Genomic DNA, 25,012 nt, shown 5'->3' with positions numbered 1-25,012 from the left:
CCTGCAATCAAGTTTGGTGCGGTTTACCTTGAGTTTGTATCCATTATTTGCTCTTGTATTGTTATGGTTGAAGCTGAAGTATTTATTGACAGGTAGGACATTGTAATGTATGATTTTATATACTATACTTAGATTGGACTGAAGGCGGTGTAGTTCTAGGCTTTCTAGGTCTAGAATTTCGAGTCTGGTGGCATAAGGTATTCTGCAACGAGTAGAGGAGTGGAGAACTCTTCTTGTGAAATATGTCTGGACTTTCTCAACTGTGTTAATATCAGATACATAATGTGGGTTCCAGACTGATGAGCTGTATTCGAGTATTGGTCTAGCAAATGTTTTGTATGCTCTAGTTAGTAATATTACCAGAGACAAAACTACGTAAGATTAGGTTAACAACTCTTAACGCCTTTTTGGCTATGTAGTTACAGTGGGCTCTGGCACTTAGATCATTAGAGATGAGTACTCCAAGACCCTTGACTGAGTTTGGATCATCAACAAGGTCTTGACCAGTCAGCCTGTACTTTATTTTCTGATTTTGGGGGGCAAATTGTAGGACAGAGCATTTATTTGTTGAGATTTGAAGTTGTCATTTGTTTGACTATTCTGATACATAGTCAAGGTCTTTTTGAAGGGTAGCAGTATTGTCTGTGGCGTTGAATAGCTTTACATCATCAGTGAAGAGAACGCAGTTGCTCTTGATATGATTATAGGGGTCATTTATGTAGAGTATGAAAAGAGTTGGTCCTAGAACACTGCCTTGGGGGACACCACTGTTGACAGGTACAGAATTTGATAGGATGCTCCTAATTCTGACCATTTGTTGTCTGCTTGACAGGAATGCTTCTATCCAGTAGTGCAGGTGTCCAGAGATACCATAAGATTTTAGTTGTAGGAGTAGTTTGTTGTGTACCACTGAATCAAAGGCTTTACAGAAGTTTATGTAAATTGCGTCTATTGTTTTGCCCTGATTGAGTTGTGTAGTCCATATGTTTTTGTAGTGTAAGAGTTGCAGATTACAGGATAGTTTTTTTCTGAAACCAAATTGTTTATTAGAGAGTAGGCTGTTAGTTTCTAAGTGGAGGATGATGGATTGGTTAATAATTGATTCCATAACTTTACAGGTGACGCAGCATAAAGAGATTGGTCTGTAATTTTCAACTAGGTCTCCCTTTTTGAAGATGGGGATGACCGTGGCTAGTGACCATAGTTTTGGCAAGGAGCTGGTCCTGAAAGATTTTTCAGAGATTATGCTTAGAGGTTCTGCTATGGCAGTGGATAGCTTTTTTAAGAAGTAGGCACATATTCTATCCGGTCCAATAGATAGAGATGGTTTTAGATTGCATAGTGCTTTTTCAACATTGTCATTCTCTAGCTTTGCATGTCTCTCTATCCAGCAAACGTGCTTCTTCCAGCATCTCTGAAGATATATTGGAGAACAGGAGGGAAATTAACCAAGGCAGCCATCATTGTGTCAATCTAAACAGCAGCATCACATAACTCCCAAGGCATTCTTAGAAATTAAACACAGGAAGTAGCTCCAGCTCAGGCAGCGCTTTGTAAACCTATCAGGGCAAATTGGGCAATATTGGGAATAAAATGGGCAAAACAGAACAATCTAATTAGTCTTTTGGTGAAAATGTGTTTGGTGCTGGGCTATTTATCCAACTTCTCCCAAGCCAGCCATTTTCTTTGAGCACAGGGAATTTTCGACTTACAATCACAATTGGGATCAGGATTTCCATTGCTAAGCAAGGCCCTTTAAGTGATTTGTGCCTAATTTTATGACTTTTTTTTTTTGCCACAGTTTTTAAGTTAATTGTATTAGTTTTTAAGTGAATCCGGCTTTCCCCATTTCCTTTGCTTGTCAGAAGCCGGCTGGGAAGGTTGCAAATGGTGATCACATGACCCCAGGACACTGCCACATGCCAATTGCCAAGTGCCTGAATGTTAATCATTGTGACGGTGGGGAGGCTGTGAAGATTGTATGCGCAAGGTTGTACATCACCTTCTTCAATGAGATTATAACTTAAACAGTCACTAAACAAACGATTGTAAGTCGAGCATTACCTATAACCACAACACATGATCAAACTATCAAATCTCCATTGTCCTAACACAATGAGAATCTCTCTTTTAATTCAGTTATACTTTTATTTGGGTTCAGGAAAGGGACATTTCCTACATTTTTAAAGACTTTACCCCCAAAATCCTGGGAATCTTTTCCCCATTAATTGTTAAACATAGGTTATACTCTAACACAGGGCTCTCCAACCTTGGCAACTTTAAGCCTGGCGGACTTCAACTCCCAGAATTCCCCAGTCAGCAAAGCTTTGCTGACTGGGGAATTCTGGGAGTTGAAGTCCGCCAGGCTTAATGTTGCCAAGGTTGGAGACCCCTGCTCTAATACTGAGGTTGGGAAATAGTGTGTTAGACTCTAACACACTATCTTCCAACCTCAGCAACTTTAAAGATATATGGGCTTCAAGTTCAACACCCACAATTTCCAATTTAGTGGCAGCTGGGAATTCTGGGACTTGAAGTCCACACAACTTAAAACTATTGAGGCAGAGAAATACTGGTGCAACATGTTGCTTTTAGGCCATGACTAGAATTCACTTGCCTTCATTTTTATCTTGAGAAACTGTTTTGAAGCCCAATGTAATATGTGTACAAGGCAAAGAGGGTGGATTGGTGAGATAACACATTTGGCACTCACGCCTGTAAGGATATGCATCTTGAGAGTACAAACTAACTAAGGAGAAGAAGAAAGAAAAAGGAAGGAGAGCAACAAGTTTCTATTAGACAAATTTCCAACGTGCCTGTGGGTTGGGTGTGTGGGTGAACTTTCCAAAGTCACAGATGCGCTGTTAAAATCTTTTATCTTTTCCTGGCAAGAGGTGTTTACTTAAAAAGACATATATAAAACTAGAATGCTGCTCACTAAGGAGACACGGACGAACAATACCCTGCAGTAAAAGCACTTGTCCTTTTGCTAAATCCCAGCAACTAAAACATGAAAGAACCTTTCCTTTTGCTCTTAAATAAATGCAGTTGGGAAAGTGTATGCTGCCTTTTCGGAAAAGCTCCAGGCGGCCTTTTGCCACCTGCCCTCCTACCTCCAATTCAGTTGCAGACACAAAACCCTTGCCGATAAAGAAAAGATTGATTTGTACAGTAGCTATTTTTCTCACCATAAATTCTCAACCTAGGCATGTCAGCAGACAAGAGGCACTGTTCTCACACTCCACAAAAAAAAAAACACGCACAAGGAACGGACATGCCCGGCCAAGAAGCACATCTATTGCAGCCCAGGGGTGGTCGTTTCAAAATGTTCACCCAACTGGGGTGTTTGTGGACAGTTTCTACTTCAATCTTCCCTTGTAATTATCTCTGCCTTGGGAAAATCGGTGCAGAAAAAGTTACTTCAGTAAGTATGTAGGTTAAAAAAAAACCACCTGTTATTTTGCTGAATGCCACATTTGGATTTAAGAAATATGAGCTGAAATGCTAAGTAGATGGATTGCATACTGCAAGCCATCCTTTCTCAGACTAATTTGTCACATAGGAATCACTGGGCAAGTAACTCATCAATCATTTATCCTTGGAGAAGAAGGCAAACTTATATGTAACATGTATGTATGTTAGCTCCGTTTTTGTTAATCTTCTAACAAACTTTTAAAACGTTTCTCTCTCAATCCTGGGAAATCTCCTAGTGAGCCTGCAGCATGGTTATATGAGGCTAAATGATGGCTGTTCTCTGGTTCACTTGGGGCTCTTTTACATTGTTATTCTTTATTTTTGTTGTTATTTATGTATGATGTTTTTATATTGTGATAGGGTTTTTATTGTTACCTCGGTTTGTTAAGCTGCCCAGAATCACTTTTTGTGAGATAGGTAGCTATATATATTTGTTAACTAAATAACATCCTGAATTAACTACTAGATTTTGGAGTTTCCAAATCTATAAATTTCTTTTTAAGGATGCTTTTCCTTCCCACTCAGATTCTTCAGTCTCCTGCCCTCCTAATATATTATGTTAGGGAAAGCTGGCCAGAATTGTTGAAGACTCTATTTATTTCCAAGCTATCCAGAGCTGAAGAAGCTTCTGGATGAGAAGCGAAACGTCTTCAAAAGAAAAAACCAGAAAGCCCAGTTGCCTCTTGAGGAAAAAAGTACCTTTGGGACAACCATGACCTGGATGACTGAGAATCTCCATAGACATTGAGCTGTGCACTTTGAGATGAACACCCTTTGAATGGTGCAGGAGTACGAACTCTATTTATCTACTGAATTTCTATCCCATCCATCTCACTGATACAGCGATTCCAGGTGGTTTACACTATGATAAAAAGTAAAAAAAAATGCTACTAAAAACAATTCAAATTAGAAGAATTAAATAGAAAAGGTAAAATCTAAAATGATAGGAGACCTGGGGATCGGGATCTTCTCTACCTAATAAACTACCCCAAATATAGCCGGCCACTGTCAAGGACCCAGGCCAAGGAATGCGGGGGGGACGGGGGGGGACTAGACCTCACCTCCAGAAGGAGAATATCTGAGACTGTGGACCTTTTAGATCTTTAATGATTTAAAAGAGCATCTTTCCCCAGGAGGTTTGGGAAGTATTGCTTTCTTTGTTGTATTCCAATAGCAATAGCGCATTAGGCACCACTCTGAGAGATGCCTCTGTTTATCATAGTCCACAACCTTTAAAGCTCGCAAGCCATATTTTTGTTATTAATGAATATGAGCATTAACGCACCTAATGGTAACATATGGCATGTTTGCTTAGGAACTAATAAACAACAAATCTTCATCTGGCAATAAATCTCCAGGTGACTATAATAGCTATCTGTTATGACGTCTGGTACAGCAGCTTGAAGACTTGCAGTGCCTGACCTATACACTCATCAATCATTCCCCCTTCGGAGGATCAATTGTAAGCAGGCAGAAATAGGAGCATTTTTTCCCATTTCCAGTTTTGCTATAAACTTCTCATTTCTTCTCTTATTTACTGGTACAAGGAAAGCTCAACGAACCAGCACCGACAGTCCCATGGAGACCGAAGGGGTTTTCAATTTGGATGAGAAAGAGCTGGTTGAATTGATACATTAATACATAATTAATTGATAAATTCTGCAATAATCCAGATGCTTGTACTTTACCGTACAAAGGATGGTTCACAGGGAGATATTCTATCATGGTAAACTAGAAAATTAACAAACAAAATATTGAAGGAAGCAACGTGATCTTACAGATTGGAAGGCGAAGTTCCACTTTTTCATTCTGTTAAGCGCACCAGCAACACAGAGCAAAAACTAACAAGCCACAGTGGTACCGTAATTAATTAATGCACTGAGGTCTGAAGCCCCAACATAGAAGAGCTTACAAAATGTCAATTGTTAAACTGAGAAACAGAAGCTGATCCTGGAGGGCAATTTGTTTTTTGTTTTAAATTAGGTTACAAGACAGTTTTAAATGAGCCCGGAAGACAGGTTTAGAAAGGTCTTAGTGCTTCTGGCATCTGGATTTATCTGGTTTCTTTTCAGATAAACAACTGCTAGAGGCTTTTCTCTAGGGCTCCTTGTGAAGTTTTACACCTAAAGCAGAATTGCCAATGGTGAGTTACTAAAGTTGAGGAGTACAGTGGGATGTTGTAGTGTTTGACAGTTGACTGCAACCGCTTAAAGCAGCAGCACTTTTTCCCGGAATCTTGTGGCTTCAGCTGCCTTGGAATCCTAAGAAAAGTTTCATTTGGCCCGGGGATCCTATGGATGTGGGGAGTCCATTAAATGGTCACTTTGAGTGTGAGTTTAGAATGTCCTCTCTCCTTTGGGTTATGATACAGTTTTTAACTACTTTTGTTTCATTTTCATGATTTTGTTTTCATGACGTTGATTGTTTAGCTTTGTGTTTAACAAGGTGTGCCATCCAGAGTCACAAGTGTGAGATGGGCAGCTATATAAATTCCACAAATAAATAAACAGTGGCAGACGGGCAATGTTCGTGCCTCTGTGTGCATCAGATTGTCTTTTGCCTTTGAACCCAAAGTACTGGAAAGTGCTAGTGTTCAGGATCAAAGTCTCTCAAACTCTTCTGGCATCTAAAACAGAAAATTGCAACCATGCCTTGTTCTGGGAGTTAAAAAAAATTAAATAAAACAAGAAAATAAAACGAGCAAACAGGCCTCTCTTGTTCCTCAAATGCAGTTGCTTGAGGTGACTTCCTCACAAAAACACCTGCATCTGACAAACGGCATCCGTGAACAAAAGGAGCTTACGTTAGTGCGCAGTGAAAAAGCAAATCCTCTTCAGCCTTAAAGGGAATTTGGAGTACTTCTGATTTCTGATCGATGCAGACTTCCATTCAAACGAGTCCTTTGTCTTTATCTAGGCTCATTCATAGGGCTGCTTTCTCCTAATTCCTTCTGGACAACTTGTCCACGCAAATGTTTGAGTAGTGTTTTGGTTTGCCTTCCTACGGCTGAGAAGAGACATCGGAGCACAACCCTCCCCGGGTTTGAGCGGATTCTCAGTCAATGGTAGCAATTGCTAAGCGATGGAGAGGAGACGGGAAGGGAAGATGGAGTGGAAGGAAAGAGGGCTCAGGAGAGCAAAGTCTGGGCTTGCGCTGGGCTCTTCATTCCTTATTCATTGTAAAAGGGGGATCAATCCAACTAACTGGTCCAGAGAGATAAGGATTTCAGACAATCTGCCTAGGCCTGATAAGAGCAGCTCACATTGCAGAAAGATTATTTGTTAAGAATCTCCATGGAATAAAATACGCAGCCAACGGCCTTATCGCTGGAACTCATTATCCATTCACACACATGGTTGCCATCACCAATTTTGCTATAAACACATATCATCTGCTTGTAGCTGAACCTCACAAAGTAATATGGGCACTAACCTGCCTGTTTGTTGAGCAGAGGGAGGGAGGAAGACAAGGCAGCGGGGGAACACAAGCTTAGAATCCTGCAGCTACAGCCTATTGTTTGAATCAGTTGTTCAAATTTAAGTAACTTCTTTGAAGAAAACCCCAAATTCTTGTTTACGGTTCACGAAGCTTCACAAGGGAGCGAATACCATCTCAAACTTCTTTTCTGCATAGAAATCTCTAAAATAAAACCAATCTGGAGGTCTTCAAACATTTTTGAACATGACGTCCATAAATTAACGTTGGGTGTAACGAACTAGATGGCTGGGAGTTAGAACCTAAAACATTTGAAGACAATCGGGTTGCCATCCCTTGCGCCATAGATGTATGGAATTATATAATTTCTATTTATTTACTAGCAAGAGTGAGAAGGGTAGAGGTGAGCGGCTCCACAGGGAAGTAAAATTGGGGATTTGTTGGAATGCCACAAGAGGTAAAGAGCCATTCCTTCTCAGTGCTGCTGTTTTTATTTTGCAGAGAGAAGCTAAGGTATTAACAGATTAAGGAAGCCTATTAAAAGAAGTTTGAAAGAGTCACTTCCCCCAAACAATGTATCTTTAAGCCCTAAAGTAACCATTAAACTACCTTAAGAAATTAAAGCAGGAGGGTGTGATGAAAAGAAAGAAGAGCAATGTGTATTTTATAATTAAATGCACTTTCAGACGAAAAAAGGAAAAACTGTAAGAATAAAGAATACTGTTTGCACTCCACAAACCTATCAAGGTGAGTGTTGATTTCTATGCCTTTTCTTGACCCTGTCTAGCAACTTTCTGTTACCTAGCAAAATATTGAAGACTGCTGCTTACATCCACATTGCAGTGACACAAGTGCAGAATACAAGATGGTCAACCTTTCTACCTTAGTTAAAATAGCTTTTGTAAACCTTTGGTTTACAGCCTGGTGCCTTAACCACTAAATCAAACTGGCTCTAAGAAAGAATTTTGAAATTTCTTCTTTTCTTTTTTTTTCTTTTTTATAGTTGTCTTCTATTCCATTTCTGTTGTATTATATTCTTTTATTGTAACTTGTTCAATTTTTCTCTTTCTGCAGTTTTTCTTTGCTTTCACCTTTCCCAACTTTAGAGCCTTTTCCAGAGTGCTGGGTAAGAATTTGAACCTGGAAGAACTGCTCCTAAAATCCTTTCCCAAGACTGTGTTAGCCTTAGATCAACAGAAAAGCTTCTGTATTTTGGCATGATAAATTTCTATCCCCAAAGCTGGTTTCGATCCCTTTCTGTGGGTCCATTTACATTAATTGGATAATATCTGTTTAATAGAGGGGCGGATATTATTTTATCCTTGGTTCACTGAACAACCTAAGATAATTTACTTTTGAGCTTGGGATGAGATGGCAGAAAAGCAGTGGTAGGATCCAATTTTTTTACTACCAGTTCTGTGGGCGTGGCTTGGTGGGGATGGAAGGGGAAGGATACTGTAAAATCTCCAGTCAGAGGTGGGATTTGTCAGTTCTCTGAACTACTCAAAATTTCTGCTACCGGTTCTCCAGAAATGGTCAGAACCTGCTGAATACCACCTCTGCAGACAAGGTATGTTGCCAAAACCTGTTGGTGCTAGAGGAGAAAGGCCTTGGTATAGGTGGAATACAGCTTTTGTAGGTTAGGGAATTAACAAATATATGTTTGTCAAGGAGAATGTAGGCATCCTGCATTTTATTACACTATGTGAGTGGAAGGGAAAGAGAAGAGGATGACCACCAGCAAGGTACACGATGTTGATGGATGCACCAAAGAAAGATGAAGGACTACACCAGTGATGGGATTCAAATTTTTTTACTACCCGTTCTGTAGGCGTGATTTAGTGGGCGTGGTGTGAATCAGGTGGGCGTGACTTGGTGGGCGTGGCAGGGGAAGGATACTGCAAAATCCCCATTCCTTCCCCGCCCCACTAACCTGCTTTCCAGCTCCGTTCTCCTGTGCAGGGCAACAAAGAAAGAGCCAGCCGATCTGCTGGGACTCAATGGGAGGCAGAGAATAGATGGGGGCAGGATCAGTCAGAGGTGGTATTTGCCAGTTGTCTGAACTACACAAAATTTCCGCTACCGGTTCTCCAGAACAGAACCTGCTTGAATACCACCTCTGGGCCACACTTGGGGCAGAACATCCTGGAGACAATCTGTCTGCTTGGTTATTTAATACAGTAGTTGACACCGACTTTAAACCCAATGATTCTCAATGTATCTCAGAAACCAACCAGTTCCACATTATTAGATCCTGTCTTGTCCTGTGAAAGTTATATGAATGTTTCCCGGGAACAACAATATTAGCTGCCTGGCTGCAAGCTTTTGTTCTTTTCGTGCTTTTCAAAGATTCCCTAAAGAGAATGATAATTGGGTTGCGCGGAAAAGGAATTCCCCAGGAAACCTGGCATTGTAGATCTGCTCTGCTGTGGACTCAGACCTGAACCTGCTGGCAGCAATCCTTGGAAGCAATAGTGCAGACTGGACTTTTGTTTTTAGGACTCCCTTTTATGAGGGTCTCCAATGTTTGTTTGCTCAGGACTCCCTGAAGCCGGCAGCTGGAGGATGCTGTTACCAGCACACGAACAAAGCGCACAATTGAGGCTGATTAGAAGCATCAGAAATGTAAACAGGGAAGCTTTTCATCCCAAAGATCCTGCTCAAGAAACAGGGAGGAAATAAGGAAGCTTTTCTTCCCCAAGAAAACTGCTCCAGGAACGGAAGAGCTGCTGACGGACAGCATCACGCTAAATGGAGTGCAATGTTGGTTTGAGATGAGTGGCTACAAAAGTCAAACGGAGTTGGATGGCCCTGGCAGCGACACTTCAGCAACCTTGACTTCCCAGGCTGCTTGAAAGGCCAAACGCCGCATAAATTAGCTAATTTAGAGGGAAGAGAGAAAGGCTGTTTCTGAAGCAAGCAGGAGAGCGGGAAAGAAGTTAATAGGGCTGGGGCAAGTGCCACTTAAAGCATCATTATGGAAGCAAAAAGAGAGAGCTGGAGGGTGAGGAGAAACATGCCTGGGGAAAGAACTCTTCAGTTTAATTACGAGGGGGGGGAGAGAGGGAGAGAGAGGGAGAGAGAGAGAGAGAGAGAGAGAGAGAGAGAAAGAAAACCAGGTACTAATCAATGATTCCAGTTATGTTGAAGGAATTTCAAAATGATTGTGGTCATTGTAGTATGGAATCTCCTCCAGCTTTCCAGGAATAACAGTTTATGATAGTTTTATCACTTGTCAGTTGCACCCATATTTTTCCACTCTGGCCAATTTCTTGCCAAGCAAGGCAACGTTTTCTCAGGAGGTGTTAAGGTCTCAGGTAGGATGATTTACTCAAGTGGTGGGCTTCTAATGCCAATGAAGAAGGTTCAGCAAGTTATTTAATCCCCGAGAAAGAATGAATCAGAATATTTCTCCTGCTTGGATCCCTTGCAATGAATGAGAGCTACGTTCTAAACTTGCTCTGCTTCTCACAAACTGAATTAAAACTGAAGCCCGGATAAGGTGTTTGTGCTGTGGAGAGGAGAGGTCCACTGGTTTTAAGATATGGTTGCAGATACTGGTTTCCGTCATAATGTGTGTCCCGTTGTCAAGATAATCAAGATGCAGAAGACAACAGCAAACTCGCATGGTTTGAATCTTCAATCTAACAATTCCCTTAAGCTGAGATCAGCTCCTTCCTGATGATTATCTGGATTAGTGTTTCTCAACATTGGCAGCTTGAAGATACGTGGATATGCTAGCTGGGGAATTCTGGAAGTTGAAGTTCACACATCTTTAGGTTAATTTCAGGGTTCAGAAATACTGATCAAGATGGATAAATTATTTGTTCATGACAGTAGTGCAAAAGTGATTTGTCAATGACGTCTTCCAGAAGTCATTTATAATACTATTCCATTCAATTACTACAGGACGCTGTGGTGAACTGCAATTTCCAGCTTGTTCACACAGAGATAAGCAAAGAGGTTGCCTGCAGATATATTTAGCTCCTAAGAATATATGAGATCATCATCCCAAATAGTCCAGCACAGTGGCAAACTAGATGCATACGGGAAGTTCACAACCAAATGAAGACAACAGGTTCTCCCATTTCTGTTCTCCCACAACAAATAAAATACGTGATCCCAGAAGCACCATATAATAGATACTTAAAGTATGTGATCCCAGAAGCACCATATAGCCACCATATAGCCATAGTCCCTGATAGCCAGATACTTGAAAAATTTCTCCAGTCCACTTTTAAAATAATCTAAATTGACAAAATATGACACAATTTGTGTTATACAAAGAAGTTCCTTCTTTTATCAGTGCTGAATCTCCCTGCATTTAGAGTCAATGGTTGACAAAGTATAGAGACGGAAGAAAAAAAAAACCTTTAACCCCAATCCTTGGATTCTGCTCCTTGTATTTTCATATTCTTCACAGGCGTTGCTTCATATCTGCTTTTGCTTTAAATTATAAAATCCCTATTGCTATAGTTCTCCTCAAAGGAGAGTTCCATTTTGGCACCTTTTCCACATCTGCAGCAGGGCATGCTGATCAGGGTTTGAAAAGGTTTCCCAAATGTTATTACGTCGTATTTACTATACAGGTAGTCCTCAACTTACAACAGTTCATTTAGTGACCGTTCAAAGTTTCAACAGCACTGAAAAAAGTGACTGATAACCGTTTTTCACATTTATGACCATCCCAATGGTCATGTGATTTACATTCAAATGTTTGACAACTGGTCCATATTTGTGACTGTTGCAGTGATTCCCTTTTGTGACCTCCTGTCAAGCAAAGTCAATGGAGAAAGCCAGATTCACTTAACAATGGTGTTACTAATTTAACAGCTGCAGTGATTCACTTAACAAATGTGGCAAGAAAAGTCACTTAACAAATTTCTCTCTTAGCAAAATCAAATTTGGGCTTAATTGTGGTCATAAGTGGAGGACTACCTGTATTCACAATTTTATTTTTAATTTCTCTTATGATCATTGTGCCAATCTTGCTACACCACAGGTGACATTTCCATTTATGTTATCCTCCAAGACACCAAAGTGTTTTGGCCCCGATTCACGAGCCTATGCTGTCAGAGGAAGAAGACCTGGAAGATGAGGAGGAGGAACTGGGAATGCCTTCCTCCCCAGGACCTTCCTCTCTGGCAATGCCTTCCTCCCTGATAATGCCTCAGGTTTCATCAGACAACCGAGAGGAACAGCCTGAGATTAATCAGGAGGAAGGCATATTGGAGCAGCCCCTGACAGGGAGTAAAGAGGAAGTGTTGGCTTGATCCTAAGCAGCGTCGTAGGGAGAAACGTGAACAGCAACATAGGAGGTGTGGGAGGGTCAGAGAGTGAGCTGAGTCATTGAGCCACACCCCACCGGGGATAAAAGTGGGTGTGTTTTTAGCTGGAACTTTGTACGGGACAAAGTTTAATCTTACTTCAGATTTTCTTCGTGAATGATTTTTGTGGACTGCCTTGTAATTTTCTGTGAGTAGATTTTTATTTGTTATCAGTTCGGACTTGGCAGGCAGAGCGTGTTGGAATGCCAAGGATATTATCAGTTTCAAAGAATTAACTCTGTGAAGTCCGAGCCAGCTTGCTTGCCTGTGTTTGTGTGAGTTTGTATTCTTTCATCTTTTGGGAAAAAAGAAAAGTGAGACAGAACACCAAAGTATGTTTCCTGAGCAGTCAGAGTAGCTCGGGTTCTGTTAAAGCATAGATAAATTGTTTTTCTGGTTGTTTTTCTGTTTGCACCAAAACTGTATCACTTTGCAATTGTATGCCCAGCTATCAAGTCTAATTCAAGATTTTGCCTATTCATGGTTAGCTATTAGCCTGCCTGGATAAACAGCAGCTTTTCCAATAAGAGAACCTCAAAATACAAGTGTAACATTTAGCACAAACTATCCATTATAAATATTTTCATCTAATAAACATCAGCCTCTTTGATAACTCTCAGTAAATACAATAATTTAGTTTTCAGACATTTATTGCAAAGAAACATTTGGTAGGTGCTACCCTGATTTTTTAAAAGTCACAGGTTACATTAACTAACTTTGTAATGAGTAAACAGATTGAACAGAGTGAAAAGTGTACACTGGCAAATAGAGCAAGGACTTTGGAATTTTGACCACAATCCGGATAGGACAGTTCAAATTTGTAGAGCTGTACAAAGCTTTGGAAGAGCACCTGAACTGAAATATCCTTGCAAAAGCCTCATCCAAGCAGATGCATTTTGACTTTCTGCACCTGAAGAAGTCCACTTGACTGGAGGCCTCAATCAAGGTTTAAGTGATGTCCTGACCATGCGGTCTAGAGCAGAGGGTCTCCAAACTTGGCAACTTTAAAGACTTGTGGACTTCAACTCACAGAATTGCCAGCTGAGGAAGTCTGGGAGTTGAAGTCCACAAATCTTAAAGTTGCCAAATTTGATCTAGAGATTATCTTCCCCCTGATTTCACTGGGATTTAAACACAACTAAAATGCATACCCATGGCAGGCTGCGGGAGGTAAGGACAATGGATAAATTGGATGGTAAATGAAGAAGGTAAAGATAATGGATAAATTGGATGAAATGATCAGCGATAACTGAAAAGTCCATACGAAATTTTGAGATTGCCACTAGGGATTGGTCAAAATGGAGGACATTTGCCCATATGATAATCAGGGCCAGACTTGATCCGATGACACTAAACTAATATATAAGAAGATTGTGCCGAGTACAAAACGGGAAAACACATTTGTCAATAAGTTAGATTTATCTGTAATAAGTTAGTTGCCTTGTAATACTTTATATTTTAAATACTATTTTAGTCAAAGATGTGTATTAATTCTTAATCAATTTTCCTATATGTGATAAATAATATATATTATTTATATTATATATAAATAGTGCATCTGTGAGCACTGGAAAATATACTCACATTTTCTATCCACAAAGGCACCATTGTTCAGCACCATTGTAATTTCTAGTGGTTGTTGAACAAATGGTCATAAGTCAAGAACTACCTGTAGCTAGGACTGCCCTTAGGAAGCAGTTCGTCACATATAAATATTATGTACTATAAAAACACTTTCACATGTTTAGTTCTGTTTCATTCAACAATTCATTTGCTGGATACTTTTCTTCAATTTCAATCTCCTTAATTAACTAACCCTAACCCTCCATTCATTACAATACAAACACTGCAACAAGCAACTTCAATAGGGATGCCAAAAGGAAACTGGAAATTGCAGTCACATGATGTCGTGATTAATAAGCAGACATAATTCATTTAATGACTGCAGCCAGAACTGATGTTGTAAGTTGGCATGGTCATTTACCATTTTCTATCATGTTTAGTGACCAATTGTGGATAGCAGGTCAGGATTGCCTGTATGGTTTTCCCCTTTTGACAAAGTTTTTTTTATAATGATCTACCAGGATATCTTCTCTGCCCAGTTTTTAGAATGTTGCTTCCTTACTGTAAGCATGTTTGCCATTAACAAAATATCCAAATAGCCACTACTGTTAATTTTCATACATACATACAAGCATACATATATACAAAATGTTTTTTTTTTTAATTCTTCCATCCTCAGCTGCATAAACTCCTGAAGCAGTGTGTCCTGTTTCTGGTTTCAATTATACACTCCCAACACACAGTTGTTACGGAAATTAGCAATTTACTTAAAGTTGAGGAGATAACAGCAGACAAGGAATGCAGAAATAGAGCCTCTGAAAGAAGCTCGCCTGTGTAGGTTTACTTGAACATGAGCAGACAGAAGAATAGTCAAACTCCAGTCCAGAGTTCCAAGAGCCAGATCAATGTTGTCAGCCAATCCAGAAGTCAGAATTTCAAGAGCAGAATTTTACACAAACATCACGCAAAAGCTGGAGATCAGACAGTTTATTCCAATGAGAGATAATGAGTTGCCTTGTAATCAGGCTGCAGACAGCTGCCTTTGATCAAGAAATTTACTCCCTTGCTTGACAAGAAGACTCACTGAAGTCTGCACTTTGTTTTCTGCTCTCCTCACCAGGTATGGGGGCTTGGAGGCCTGCTGCACCATCTGATTGCTTCCAGCTATTCAGGTAGTGTCTATGTTTGATCAGCCGCAGGTAATTCTTAGCTTTGTGTCTACTGAGGCTAACATTTCATAGATTCTGCTGCAGCAGCTCTTTCAAATACAGACCCAGCCATGATGTAGTGCACCAATTTCCACAAGCATTGTACCATCGAAACAGTGGCAAATCCATGAAACTTCCCAATGCTGATGATTCCAAGGTGAGACATGATGCAATTGTCAACAAATATTCTTCTGATGCCAGCATCTTACAAATAAATCAGTAGAGCTGAATTACTTCTTCCCATTCATTGATCGGCCAGATTCCATTAGGCTGGACATTGGGGGGTGAATTTTTCCAGTCCCACACTTTGACAGGAACCTTCCAGTCTTTTCCATAATTGGCTTCAATATAGTGGAGGGTTTCACATGGCACATGTACCTTAAGTTCTAGAAACTCAGTCCAGCACAGGGTAAATTTGGGAAAGAGGTACCTGCAAAACGGAAGACAAGACAAGACAGTATAGGTAAAATACTACCAATGAGAAGTAGGTTATGTTCTTAGATTATTATGTGCAGACTGCATAAGCAGTATGCAAACTTAGTTTCTGCAGGTAATATATTATTATATTAAATTATTATGGAAAGTTGTTGAACAATTTATTCTAATTCTGCTGAGTTATAACGACAGATCAGAGCTATTTACAGCACCGAAATGCAATCTACAAACTCTCCAAGTCCCAAGGAAATAAATTCTCCTTTTTAACCTTTAAGCAGGCATTCTGAAGTGCATAATCATGAGAATTAGAGACATTTATGTTGTTAATAAACATAAACATTTGAATTTCAGGACACCCATTTCTTTAACCTGCTTCTGAAAGTGTTTTTATACTAACATTTTTACAATTTTTTTTATACTAACATTTTTACAAGTATCTGCTTTGCAGACTGAATTGATTAAGCACACAGAAACAAAATTCTTCACTAATGATCAAACTTGAAACAAGATTCAATCAATCACATCTTTGGCCAAAGGAAGAGGAACTAACATGGTGCCCCAGAAATTCCACCCATTCTTTGTAAAAACTTTTGTATTGATCCAAAGAACATCCATTTTCTCAGTAATGTCATCTCTATACTGTAGAATAAAATCAAGCTTAGTACCAACAACTTTCTGGTTAAATGACTGGCCTTTCTTTTTCCCATTTCCTCAACTAAATTTATTCAGATAACTTATTTCCCTTTCCAGGTTAGTTACTCACAGAGTGGATTACAATCATTCAAAAAATATTCCCTATTCTAATACAGTAAATTGATCCAGCAACATCTACTGACACAACAAAAGACAAACAACTAAGCAATAAACACAGCTGATAGTTAAACAAGAACAGTAGTCCTAGATAAGACTGATGATAATCTGAAATGTTCAAATACAGAAAAATCTTAAGCTTAAAAAAAAAAAACTGTTCAGAAGCAGATGAATGTTCCTAAGTAGAAGCAAAGGGGAATAATTTCTAAGAAGCACTCATTGCTATTCACCATTCCTTGATTCCAAAAAGTGGGTTAGTGGGGCCTTTGAGGATTCCAAAAAGCTAATGTGGGAGACAATAACTTAAAATTTCCAGATGCAAAGCCAGCTGGAATCTTGCAGTTATTTAGCTTCTTGCCAGTATTTGAATTGTATTCAGAAATGGAAGTCTAACATGTTGTAGCAGGTTCTGCAAAGTACCTGCAGAAGGAGACAATGTGAAGTAGCAAAATATCTGGGGCTGATAAATGTGAGCCAATGTCCTATTTTTTTTTTAAATAACCAGGCCAATGTTCTCCAAAAACCTTAAAACCCAATACAGTAGAAGCAATTATTTGTTGGGTAGTAAGCTATGAAAACAGATAGTTCCTTAGTAAGATTTCCCCTCTACAAACACCAACTCTGAGTCATACTTAAATTTCTTGCCCGATTTGGCCTGGGTTCCTCCATTCCACATGTGGTCATCCTCTTCATAGAAGAAAAAAATATCAAGCTTCACTTCATCTTCTCCTCCCTGGAAGGACAGCTCCAAACTATCTTCAAACTATATAGAAAGGAGGGGAAATGAACTCAAGACACAGATAATAAAATGGCTAAGCATCAAAATTATTGCTTGATACCCTTCCAACCCTGTCATTCTGAACTCTCAAATTTGAATATTTCCTAGCAGTATTTTGAAGATTAAAAACATCTTAAGAATTAATAAAAAAGCAGTTGAAGGAAACAGATATGACGTTTTCAACTCCCCAATAAATTTGGTCAGGAAGGGGAATCATTTAAGAGTGGCAAGATTATTAATTTTATGCCCAGCCTATTAATAAATATAACAGCAACACAGAAATGCAACAAGTCTTCAGCAGTTTTTTAAAAAATTTCTTTTCTAAATAAGCTGAACTAGAAGTTGAAGAGCAGAAAGTCTTAAATTTCTCACTGCTCATAAATGCTAATAAAACTATCAGGGCTGAAAAGTCAAGAAGTACAATAATTATGATAACAGAAGAGAAAGATGTGCCAGTTAGCTCTAGACTATCTCTGCATGATAACACAATTCAATATTTACAAAGTGCTGAGGGTTGCACCATTTGCCCCACCAGGGAAAGAAAAAAAGAACAAATCTCTATGTTTGGAGAAAACATTGCTTCTGGGAGAATAACAGCTGGAGAAAAAAAGAATAATTTGCAAGAAAACTAATGCAGGGCCTCTATCTGACCGGGAGTGTGTTTTGATTTTGGAAGTTGTAGCTACTTTTATGTTGAATTGCAGCACACAATCCTTGCACAGCTTTCTGTTTTGTTTCATTTATCCTCATAATAATCCAGTGATGTAGGTCAAATCAAGATCCTGATTGCTCCTAACTAATCAGTAAGCTTCAGAGATGAGAAAGGATCCAAAACCAGGTCTCCCACTCCCCATGATCCCAATGCAGTCTTCTAGCATAATGTGGTTTTTTTTTCAAACTAGGCAATTTTAAGATGTAATGAACTTCAACTCCCAGAATAACCTAGTCAGCATGCCGGCTGGGGAACTCTGGGAGTTAAAGCACCCACATCTTAAAGTTGCCAAGTTTCAAAAATGCAGTGCTTTTATAACCTAATTATTCATTTAATATCTCAGACAACTTGAAAAAAGGACTGGCAAGAAAGAAAAGTATGAGTCAAACGTATTCCTGTATTCACCAACCTTGCCAAATTTGTGCTTTAGCGGTAACCCAGCCTTCTGAAATGCTGGAATAATATCTGGTTTGTAGTTTTGAATAAAAACCCCCAAGTCCAGGTCTTTACTGTAAGGAATAATGTTGCACTGTCTGTACCAACCTAAATATACAAGAGATTCATGAGAAATTTAATACACAATCATGCAGCTCCAACGTTGATGAGAAAAGAGGACAGAGTAATTAAATTAAGGCATAAAAAGTATACCCCAAAGTTTTCCATTCTAAGGAAAGATGGCGAATTCAATTTCTCCTCTAACAATCTGCTGCATTTATATGGTTGAGAAGATTTCATCCTCCTGTTACCTATGAAGGCAACAGAAGGACAATTTTACTTGCCCAACCTGATTATCCCTCAAGGCTGCTTGGGAAATACTTAAATTTAAGAGTTAATTCCCATTTTCACAATTGAAAATGGCTGGTTTCTTTCTTCTAAGACAGAAGTCATGTGGTTTACATATTTGGAGAGATTAGTTTCTTTATAATTAATGAGATAAATTATATCTAAAATCTGTAAAATCTGTAAGTTCCCACACAGTTTGAAAAATCCAGCTAGAACCATTTCTGATAAACTAGATGCAACCTCTCCTTTCATGACAGAAATGTTCCAAACACAGGGGCCTAATTTTTGCAAGTAACTTTATTTGCAAACACAACTCTGGGTGGCTAACATGTGAATATAATAGAAAAATAATATTAAGAAAAAATAAAAATCTACAGTGGTGCCCAAGATTAAACCCAGACAAAACAACTTCGTGGTGTCAAATACTAAACCCAGCAAAAGCATCTCAACTGGCCATGTAACTTCCCGATCCCACATGATGGTAAAATCATAATAACCTTGTAATTAATTATTTCCTCATATTTTTAGTATTCTAGAACATCTTGGACAGCATTGTGTTTATAAGACACTGCAGTTTTGAATTCCATAATCAAGCAATAGCTGTGTGAATTACCTCAACTGAATGACATCCCCGCCCCAGGAAATATTAGTTAATACAATTTTTCAGTATTCTCTTATGTTTTTAAAAAGGTACACAGAGAGTAACAGGGGCCTCCTTGCATCTTACTTTTCTGCAGATCAGGATGCAATTGGCATTTGTGAACTATTTCATTTAGTTTAGATTAATCCCACATTAATGCTTTTTTAAAAACATTATTTTCATACTTCCATCTACAAAACTGGTAAATCCTTCCCAGTGCTTCTTTCTAATTTTTAAAAGAAAAAATTTAAACCCGTTTTAAAGTGTTTTAAACTTGGTTAATTAATTATGTAAACCTATTTTTGCTCATATTTTAGTATTAGTAATATTTTGGAAAGTCCATCTCTTGCTCCTGCATATATTTTACCTGGGAGAAGGTTTCACTGAACTTTTGAGCAGAGCTGCAGAAAACTATGGAGTTTAATCTATGACTTACAAACTATTTTGATGTATGATATTTTTCTTACAAATATTTAAATGACCTTCTGCTATCTCCACCATTTCACTGAGAAGTTTCCACTTTTTTTCAAGGTCACCCCCAAGAATTATTTGGCACTATATACCAAATCAAATTAAGATACAGGATGTATCCCCTGGTTTATTTTATATGCAGAGCAATATGATCCATAAATTAAAAGGGCTGCGAGATGAGACTGAGAATGCCAGTGAATTCAGAAGTTTTAATTGTACGTTTAAATAGGTATGTAAGTCACATCATCTAGTCTGTGATAATATACCGGTATCTGTAACAAAATCTACTCATTTATCTTCTGAAGCAAATATTTTAAAAGAGACTGGAAATCAAAACTCTGCCAATACATCATACCTGATGGTGAAGATACATATGCATATACCAAACTCTTCGTGTATTGGGTTCAGATAAAAGCTCCCTGATCCCACAAAAAATATGTTTGAATTAAAGAGGCATTTGTACCATAGCCAGATTTGTCCCAGAACACCGTGGATCTCCTCTTGAATCTCCTTAACTTAAAAACATGATTTCCAGGAATTACCCAGCTTCCATGTGAGCAAGGAAATATGTCGCTTCTTTAAGGAAATGCAGGCAGATATGGCATGCATCCCCACACTGCTCCAAAGCACAATTTTGCCTTTGGGAATGTAATAATGAACACTCCTACTTATGTAAGAGTGTAATCAAATGAACCAACCAGACGTGGACCAAGCGTGCTGGATTATAACTACCAGTACTCCTAATCAACATGGCTCTTTAATTCATTTAAAGAGCGTGAGGTAAAGAAAACTGCATTCACGCAATGCTTAACTCATTGCAATAACAGTTGGATCTTGACGCCAAGAATAATATTTATAAAATCTCCCTGCCCAAGTATCAGTGGGGTAGAAGACTGAGGAAGGACTCTCTTGCACACACGTTTCTGGGGTCATAGTCTAAGACAAGCTAATTTTCATTCGCGTGCATTTTGTGCTTCCATGCGTTCGATCAGTGTGGTCTTCACACCCCGGTGTATTTCTGCCATGTACACCCGTTTGATCATCTTGTCCCTCAGGCTCAACTGCCAGCATCGCAGAGAACACTTCTGGCTTCCAACCCCAATGCAAGTGACTTACCTAGGCAGGTCCCGCTACTCAGCCAGAATTGTACTCCTAAATTGTTCAGTGTCAGAGCAGAAAGATGCAGCAATGCCTTGGCTTTTTTCCTGAACTCCATTGCCTCAGGAGATGTATCATCAGGGTACAGCTAGAAAAGAAAGGAAAAGGAAAAGGCACTTGTCTAATCTGTACCATAGCTTCCATGATCCATTTTTTATTTTTCCTTACCAATATTTAGAATTCCCCCAGGAGAAATAAGTAACCGTTACAAGTAAAGTGGCTGCTAAATGGGAAACCACTTGAGTTCCAAAGCAGCTTCAAGCTGGAAAAAGACACAACTTGTCATTTCACCCCTTTCCCTTTTGTTTGCCCGATAACTGCTCCTTAGGAAGCAGTTGCCTGCTTAATGTCTTATACACATCAAAAACAATGAGATTATATCACAACCCAGGGCTGGAGCTACCTAAACTGCTTACTCTCTTGAAATCCCTTCCTTTTCAATCTCTCCAATTTGCAATTTTGTAACAGGAAAAGAAAAAATCGCCAGTCAGGCAGAGAAAAATGCATGACTATAATGGCAGTCACATGACTGAGGGACACTACTAAATGTGGTTATGTGGTTATAGAATTATTTGTTCAGCATCGCTGTAACTTCAAACGGTTGCTGAGTGATTGGTAAGTGAGGACTACCTGCAATGAATTTGTATTTAAATGAAGGTCCTTATTATTTGTTCTCTTGGAAAGAGGAAGAAAGGAGCCCCAGGATCAGATACAGGCCCAATTCAAATGGGTGATGATAATCACAGGGGGAAGTTGACAAATGATTTAAAACTCAAACTTATGGAGTCTTGTGTAACAAAATCTGATACAATATGACATCTTTGGAATGAAATCAATTCTCTGCTTGTGCTGAAAAGCATTGGCAAGTTTGAAAAATAGTCATTTGGACACTGACATGGGTGGTGTCTATAGACAGACAGACATTTAGACAGAAAGAAAGATTAGCTTTGGATCTTAAAAGTCCATCAAAAAATCGCCATTGCAATCCAATTTTCATCTTCACCAAATAATGCACTTTGCAATTCCCTTCTGCACTTGTAATAAGATAGCTACAAACTGTTACTCATATCTTAGTAAAGCACAGCACAATATTTAACCCACAGAAAATCTCTCTTTTTTTAACACAACTCTTCTTTTCTATCTTCCTGCTGGGCTCAAATGGTAGGAAAGTGTTTCTTGCAATGAAAGAAGCAGACTCTTTCATCGCTGGGCCTTCTATATTCATTCTTTGGCGCCATCAAGTGTCAAAGCCACAGAGCAAATCTTAGCAGTTAGTCACTAAATAGGATTAAGCATGGAAATGTGGCTGGCTGTTGGGCTGAAAAACTGAAGTACTGGTTGCCTAAAGAGGGAAAAGATTAATTCGATTAGGATTTCAACAAAACGATGGCCAATACTCAAAAAAAACCATGCATGTGTCTCAGGGCACCCTTTAACTGTGGGTTTGGCTTTCTAAACCTGGGAAAAAATGGCTTTTTGAAAGAGATGAAACAAATTACAAGTAATTCACTAGATCCTAGGCTACGTAGTAAGAGAGCCAGTTGATGTAGTGATTAAGGCATCAAGCGAGAACCCAGGAGATTATAAGCTAGTACCACCACAAACACAAAACCAGCTGGGTGACTCTCACTGAGTCCTGGGAAGCAGGCAAAGCTAAACCAGAGATTAATTGTAAAAATTATGCTTCTCTGGGTTCCAAACAGTCACGAGACCAAGATTTCTGCCACTTTGCAGTGAAAAGCTAAGTGCAACATGAGTAGGTTTACAAAGGTATAGCTGGCAATTATAAGTTGATTAAGTCTACTTAGTACCATTGATTTGCTACAAGTGAAAGATGTATCCACGTACGCCTTTTAATTTAAATAACATCTCCATTTGGAACATTTGACAAGAATTAGCAAACATTGTTATTTCAGTGCTGGGATGTGGAGGAGAAAGCTGACCATAGTGAAAATATTGCACCTTTTGGAGGCAGTGTTGACAGGGATATAATGTCCTTTTTATCAAACCAATTAATTCAAACAAAAAATGATCCTAACCTGGAAGAATGATCGAGCTTCTTTGTATCGACATTCAACAAATCGAGAGTGGGACCTTTCTTCGAGGAACTTGGACGGCTCTTTTGGAACCTGGACTATTAATCCATCAATGGAAAGAGTCAGTAATGCCATCCTGTTGCAAGAAGCGGAAAATGACATTATCCTGACCAGGAGAATGCAACAGGAACTAGATATTTCCTTTTGAATTTGCATTAAGATGGAAAGCTAACAAATGCACCCTTGTTGTTCCTTCTGACACACAATCACAACTTGCATGTTTCACCATCATGTTTTGTCCATCTTAATCTGCTATTCTCAATCCATCCAATTCACTTGATATACACCTAACATCGAGCCAAAACGATTGGGTGTCAGAGCTGCCAATCAATGGAAAGCAACATTGGGTACCACCTCCTGGGTTCTACTCCAACAGGAAGAGCACAGAACAGAGAAATTTGTGGGATGAAGGCAGAAGGACAGATTTGAGGGTCGCTTGGAGTCTAAGTTTGGGAATGTCTCTTGGTGTCACTGACACAAGCCTGGGAATAATTTTAGAGACTGCTATGCACAGAATATAAATAATTTTTAGAAATAAGTCAATTTGTTTTAAAACCCATTTTGGGGGATTTAATAAAAATCAGTGTATTCCTTATTCCTAAATTAACTGTCTATCTGTACTATCCTTTATCTTTCCTGTATTCTCTCTGTTTGAGACTGAAAAGAATTTCTGTACTCTAAAAAGGTTTTAGTGGTGGCATGAAAAGGATAATCCCTACTCTCCCTCCACAGTAGGGAAGGAGGGTAGGGAACACAGCTATGGTGCTTTAACAATTTATTTGAAGGTTGCCTTGAATGGGTCTGGTAAGATGAGAAGGCATCACATGTAACTGGAAGGAATATAAAATAAGCAGCTTTCCAGCTCATCAGCTGAACCTTCTGACAAAGGACACATTTAATATGAATGCACGACAACAATGCTAGCCCACGGCAATTGAACTTTGAATGTGTTCCATGATCGCAATGCTGTTAATCAGGTAACTCAATATAATTGCCTTAATTAAGTGAATCAGATACTTTCACAATTTAGAAGCAGCTCATCCAAAGTAAAAGAAGAGAGATGCCCTACTTCACTTACAAGAGCACATATCTCATCACTGGGGAATTGTGCATTTCTTTTTCCATCTAGGATGTATTGTGGAGTGGTATAGTGTCATTTTTCTTGTTTGATTCACGTCCTCCATATTCAAAGGTGGGCCTTCTTTTGTTCAGAGGTTACCATAGTTTAAAGCCATTTTTCATGGGATTTCTTTGAGGGTGCAGTTCTTTTGTCTGCTCTGAACTTGCTGTCAAATAATGTTGTCAGGGAATTCTCATCTCTGCCATCACATAAGGAAGAGAGAAGGAGGAGGAACCCAATGGCCTCATTACCGGCATTAATCAAAAGTACAAGTTCACTTTCCTGGCACAATTTTCATCACTTTTATATTCCAAGATGTCTGACTTAATCTCAGCCTTTTGGAAGCAAGTACTGTACAACAGCGGTGTTTTGCAAGAGGAGCCTTATCCTCCCATACAACAACAACAACAAAAAATACTGCCCTGCTGTTTCTTACTTGTCATAGGCTCCAGCGTAGCGTCCAAAGTGTAGCTTCTGGAAAGGCACAAATGCCCTGTCCATGTGTAGCTTCAGACGTAGCGGCCCATGCCAGAGGTAGTTGCCGCTCCTCTCATAGAAGACGACTAGATGGATGGCATGAGTTGCCTGCTTGAAGATGTAATGCAGGGGGACTTCTGTTCCAGACAGATCCTCCATGCCTTCTAAACGTGGATCTTTACTCTGAATTTTCAGCCACTGGAATCCCATTCTCTCCGCAGCCTGAAACAAGCCCACCTGAAACCAACATAAAAGTTTCCGTTCCTTCATCAAGCCGTGTTTCACCACACAGTTCCTTCTGGATTGAAATGAAAGCAAATCATGGCAGAAGAGAACCATCTCATGGCAATTTCACCACCCCTTTCCGAGAAGCTGTTCTTGAGCAAACTACTTTTTTTTTCCAGTTCAATCAAACCTCTCAAGATAGTCAACAAGCCACTCTGGCAGAAATGAACCTCTATAATGGTCCAAGCAAAAGATGTGTCATCTCTAAATGTTAACATCAAGTCCTTCTCCAAGAATTTT

General features: G+C 39.2%; 1 protein-coding gene and 1 long non-coding RNA gene across 2 annotated transcripts; one reads left to right on the top strand and one right to left on the bottom strand.

Moving 5' to 3' along the window:
* The first annotated feature begins 13,295 nt into the window (after positions 1-13,295).
* On the top strand, positions 13,296-13,626 carry LOC113448027 (uncharacterized). The gene is made up of 2 exons (XR_003375685.2): positions 13,296-13,406; positions 13,445-13,626. It is a non-coding gene; the product is annotated as an uncharacterized LOC113448027 (long non-coding RNA).
* Positions 13,627-14,545: 919 nt separating this feature from the next.
* Positions 14,546-24,960, bottom strand: FKTN (fukutin). Its single transcript, XM_087918634.1, has 6 exons — positions 24,447-24,960; positions 22,834-22,966; positions 20,753-20,882; positions 18,152-18,285; positions 16,885-17,015; positions 14,546-15,437 (listed from the first exon to the last, which is right to left on the bottom strand). The coding sequence occupies exons 1-6, from the start codon at positions 24,824-24,826 to the stop codon at positions 15,224-15,226; spliced, it is 1,122 nt and encodes a 373-aa protein (XP_087774760.1). The 5' UTR covers positions 24,827-24,960; the 3' UTR covers positions 14,546-15,223.
* Between the last annotated feature and the right edge of the window lie 52 nt (positions 24,961-25,012).

This window comes from Pseudonaja textilis, unplaced genomic scaffold, assembly GCF_049901715.1.
Source record: "Pseudonaja textilis isolate UNSWEBS1 unplaced genomic scaffold, rPseTex1.2 PTEXCTG171, whole genome shotgun sequence".
NCBI lineage: Eukaryota > Metazoa > Chordata > Lepidosauria > Squamata > Elapidae > Pseudonaja > Pseudonaja textilis.
This window is presented reverse-complemented; position numbering and strand designations above follow the sequence as displayed.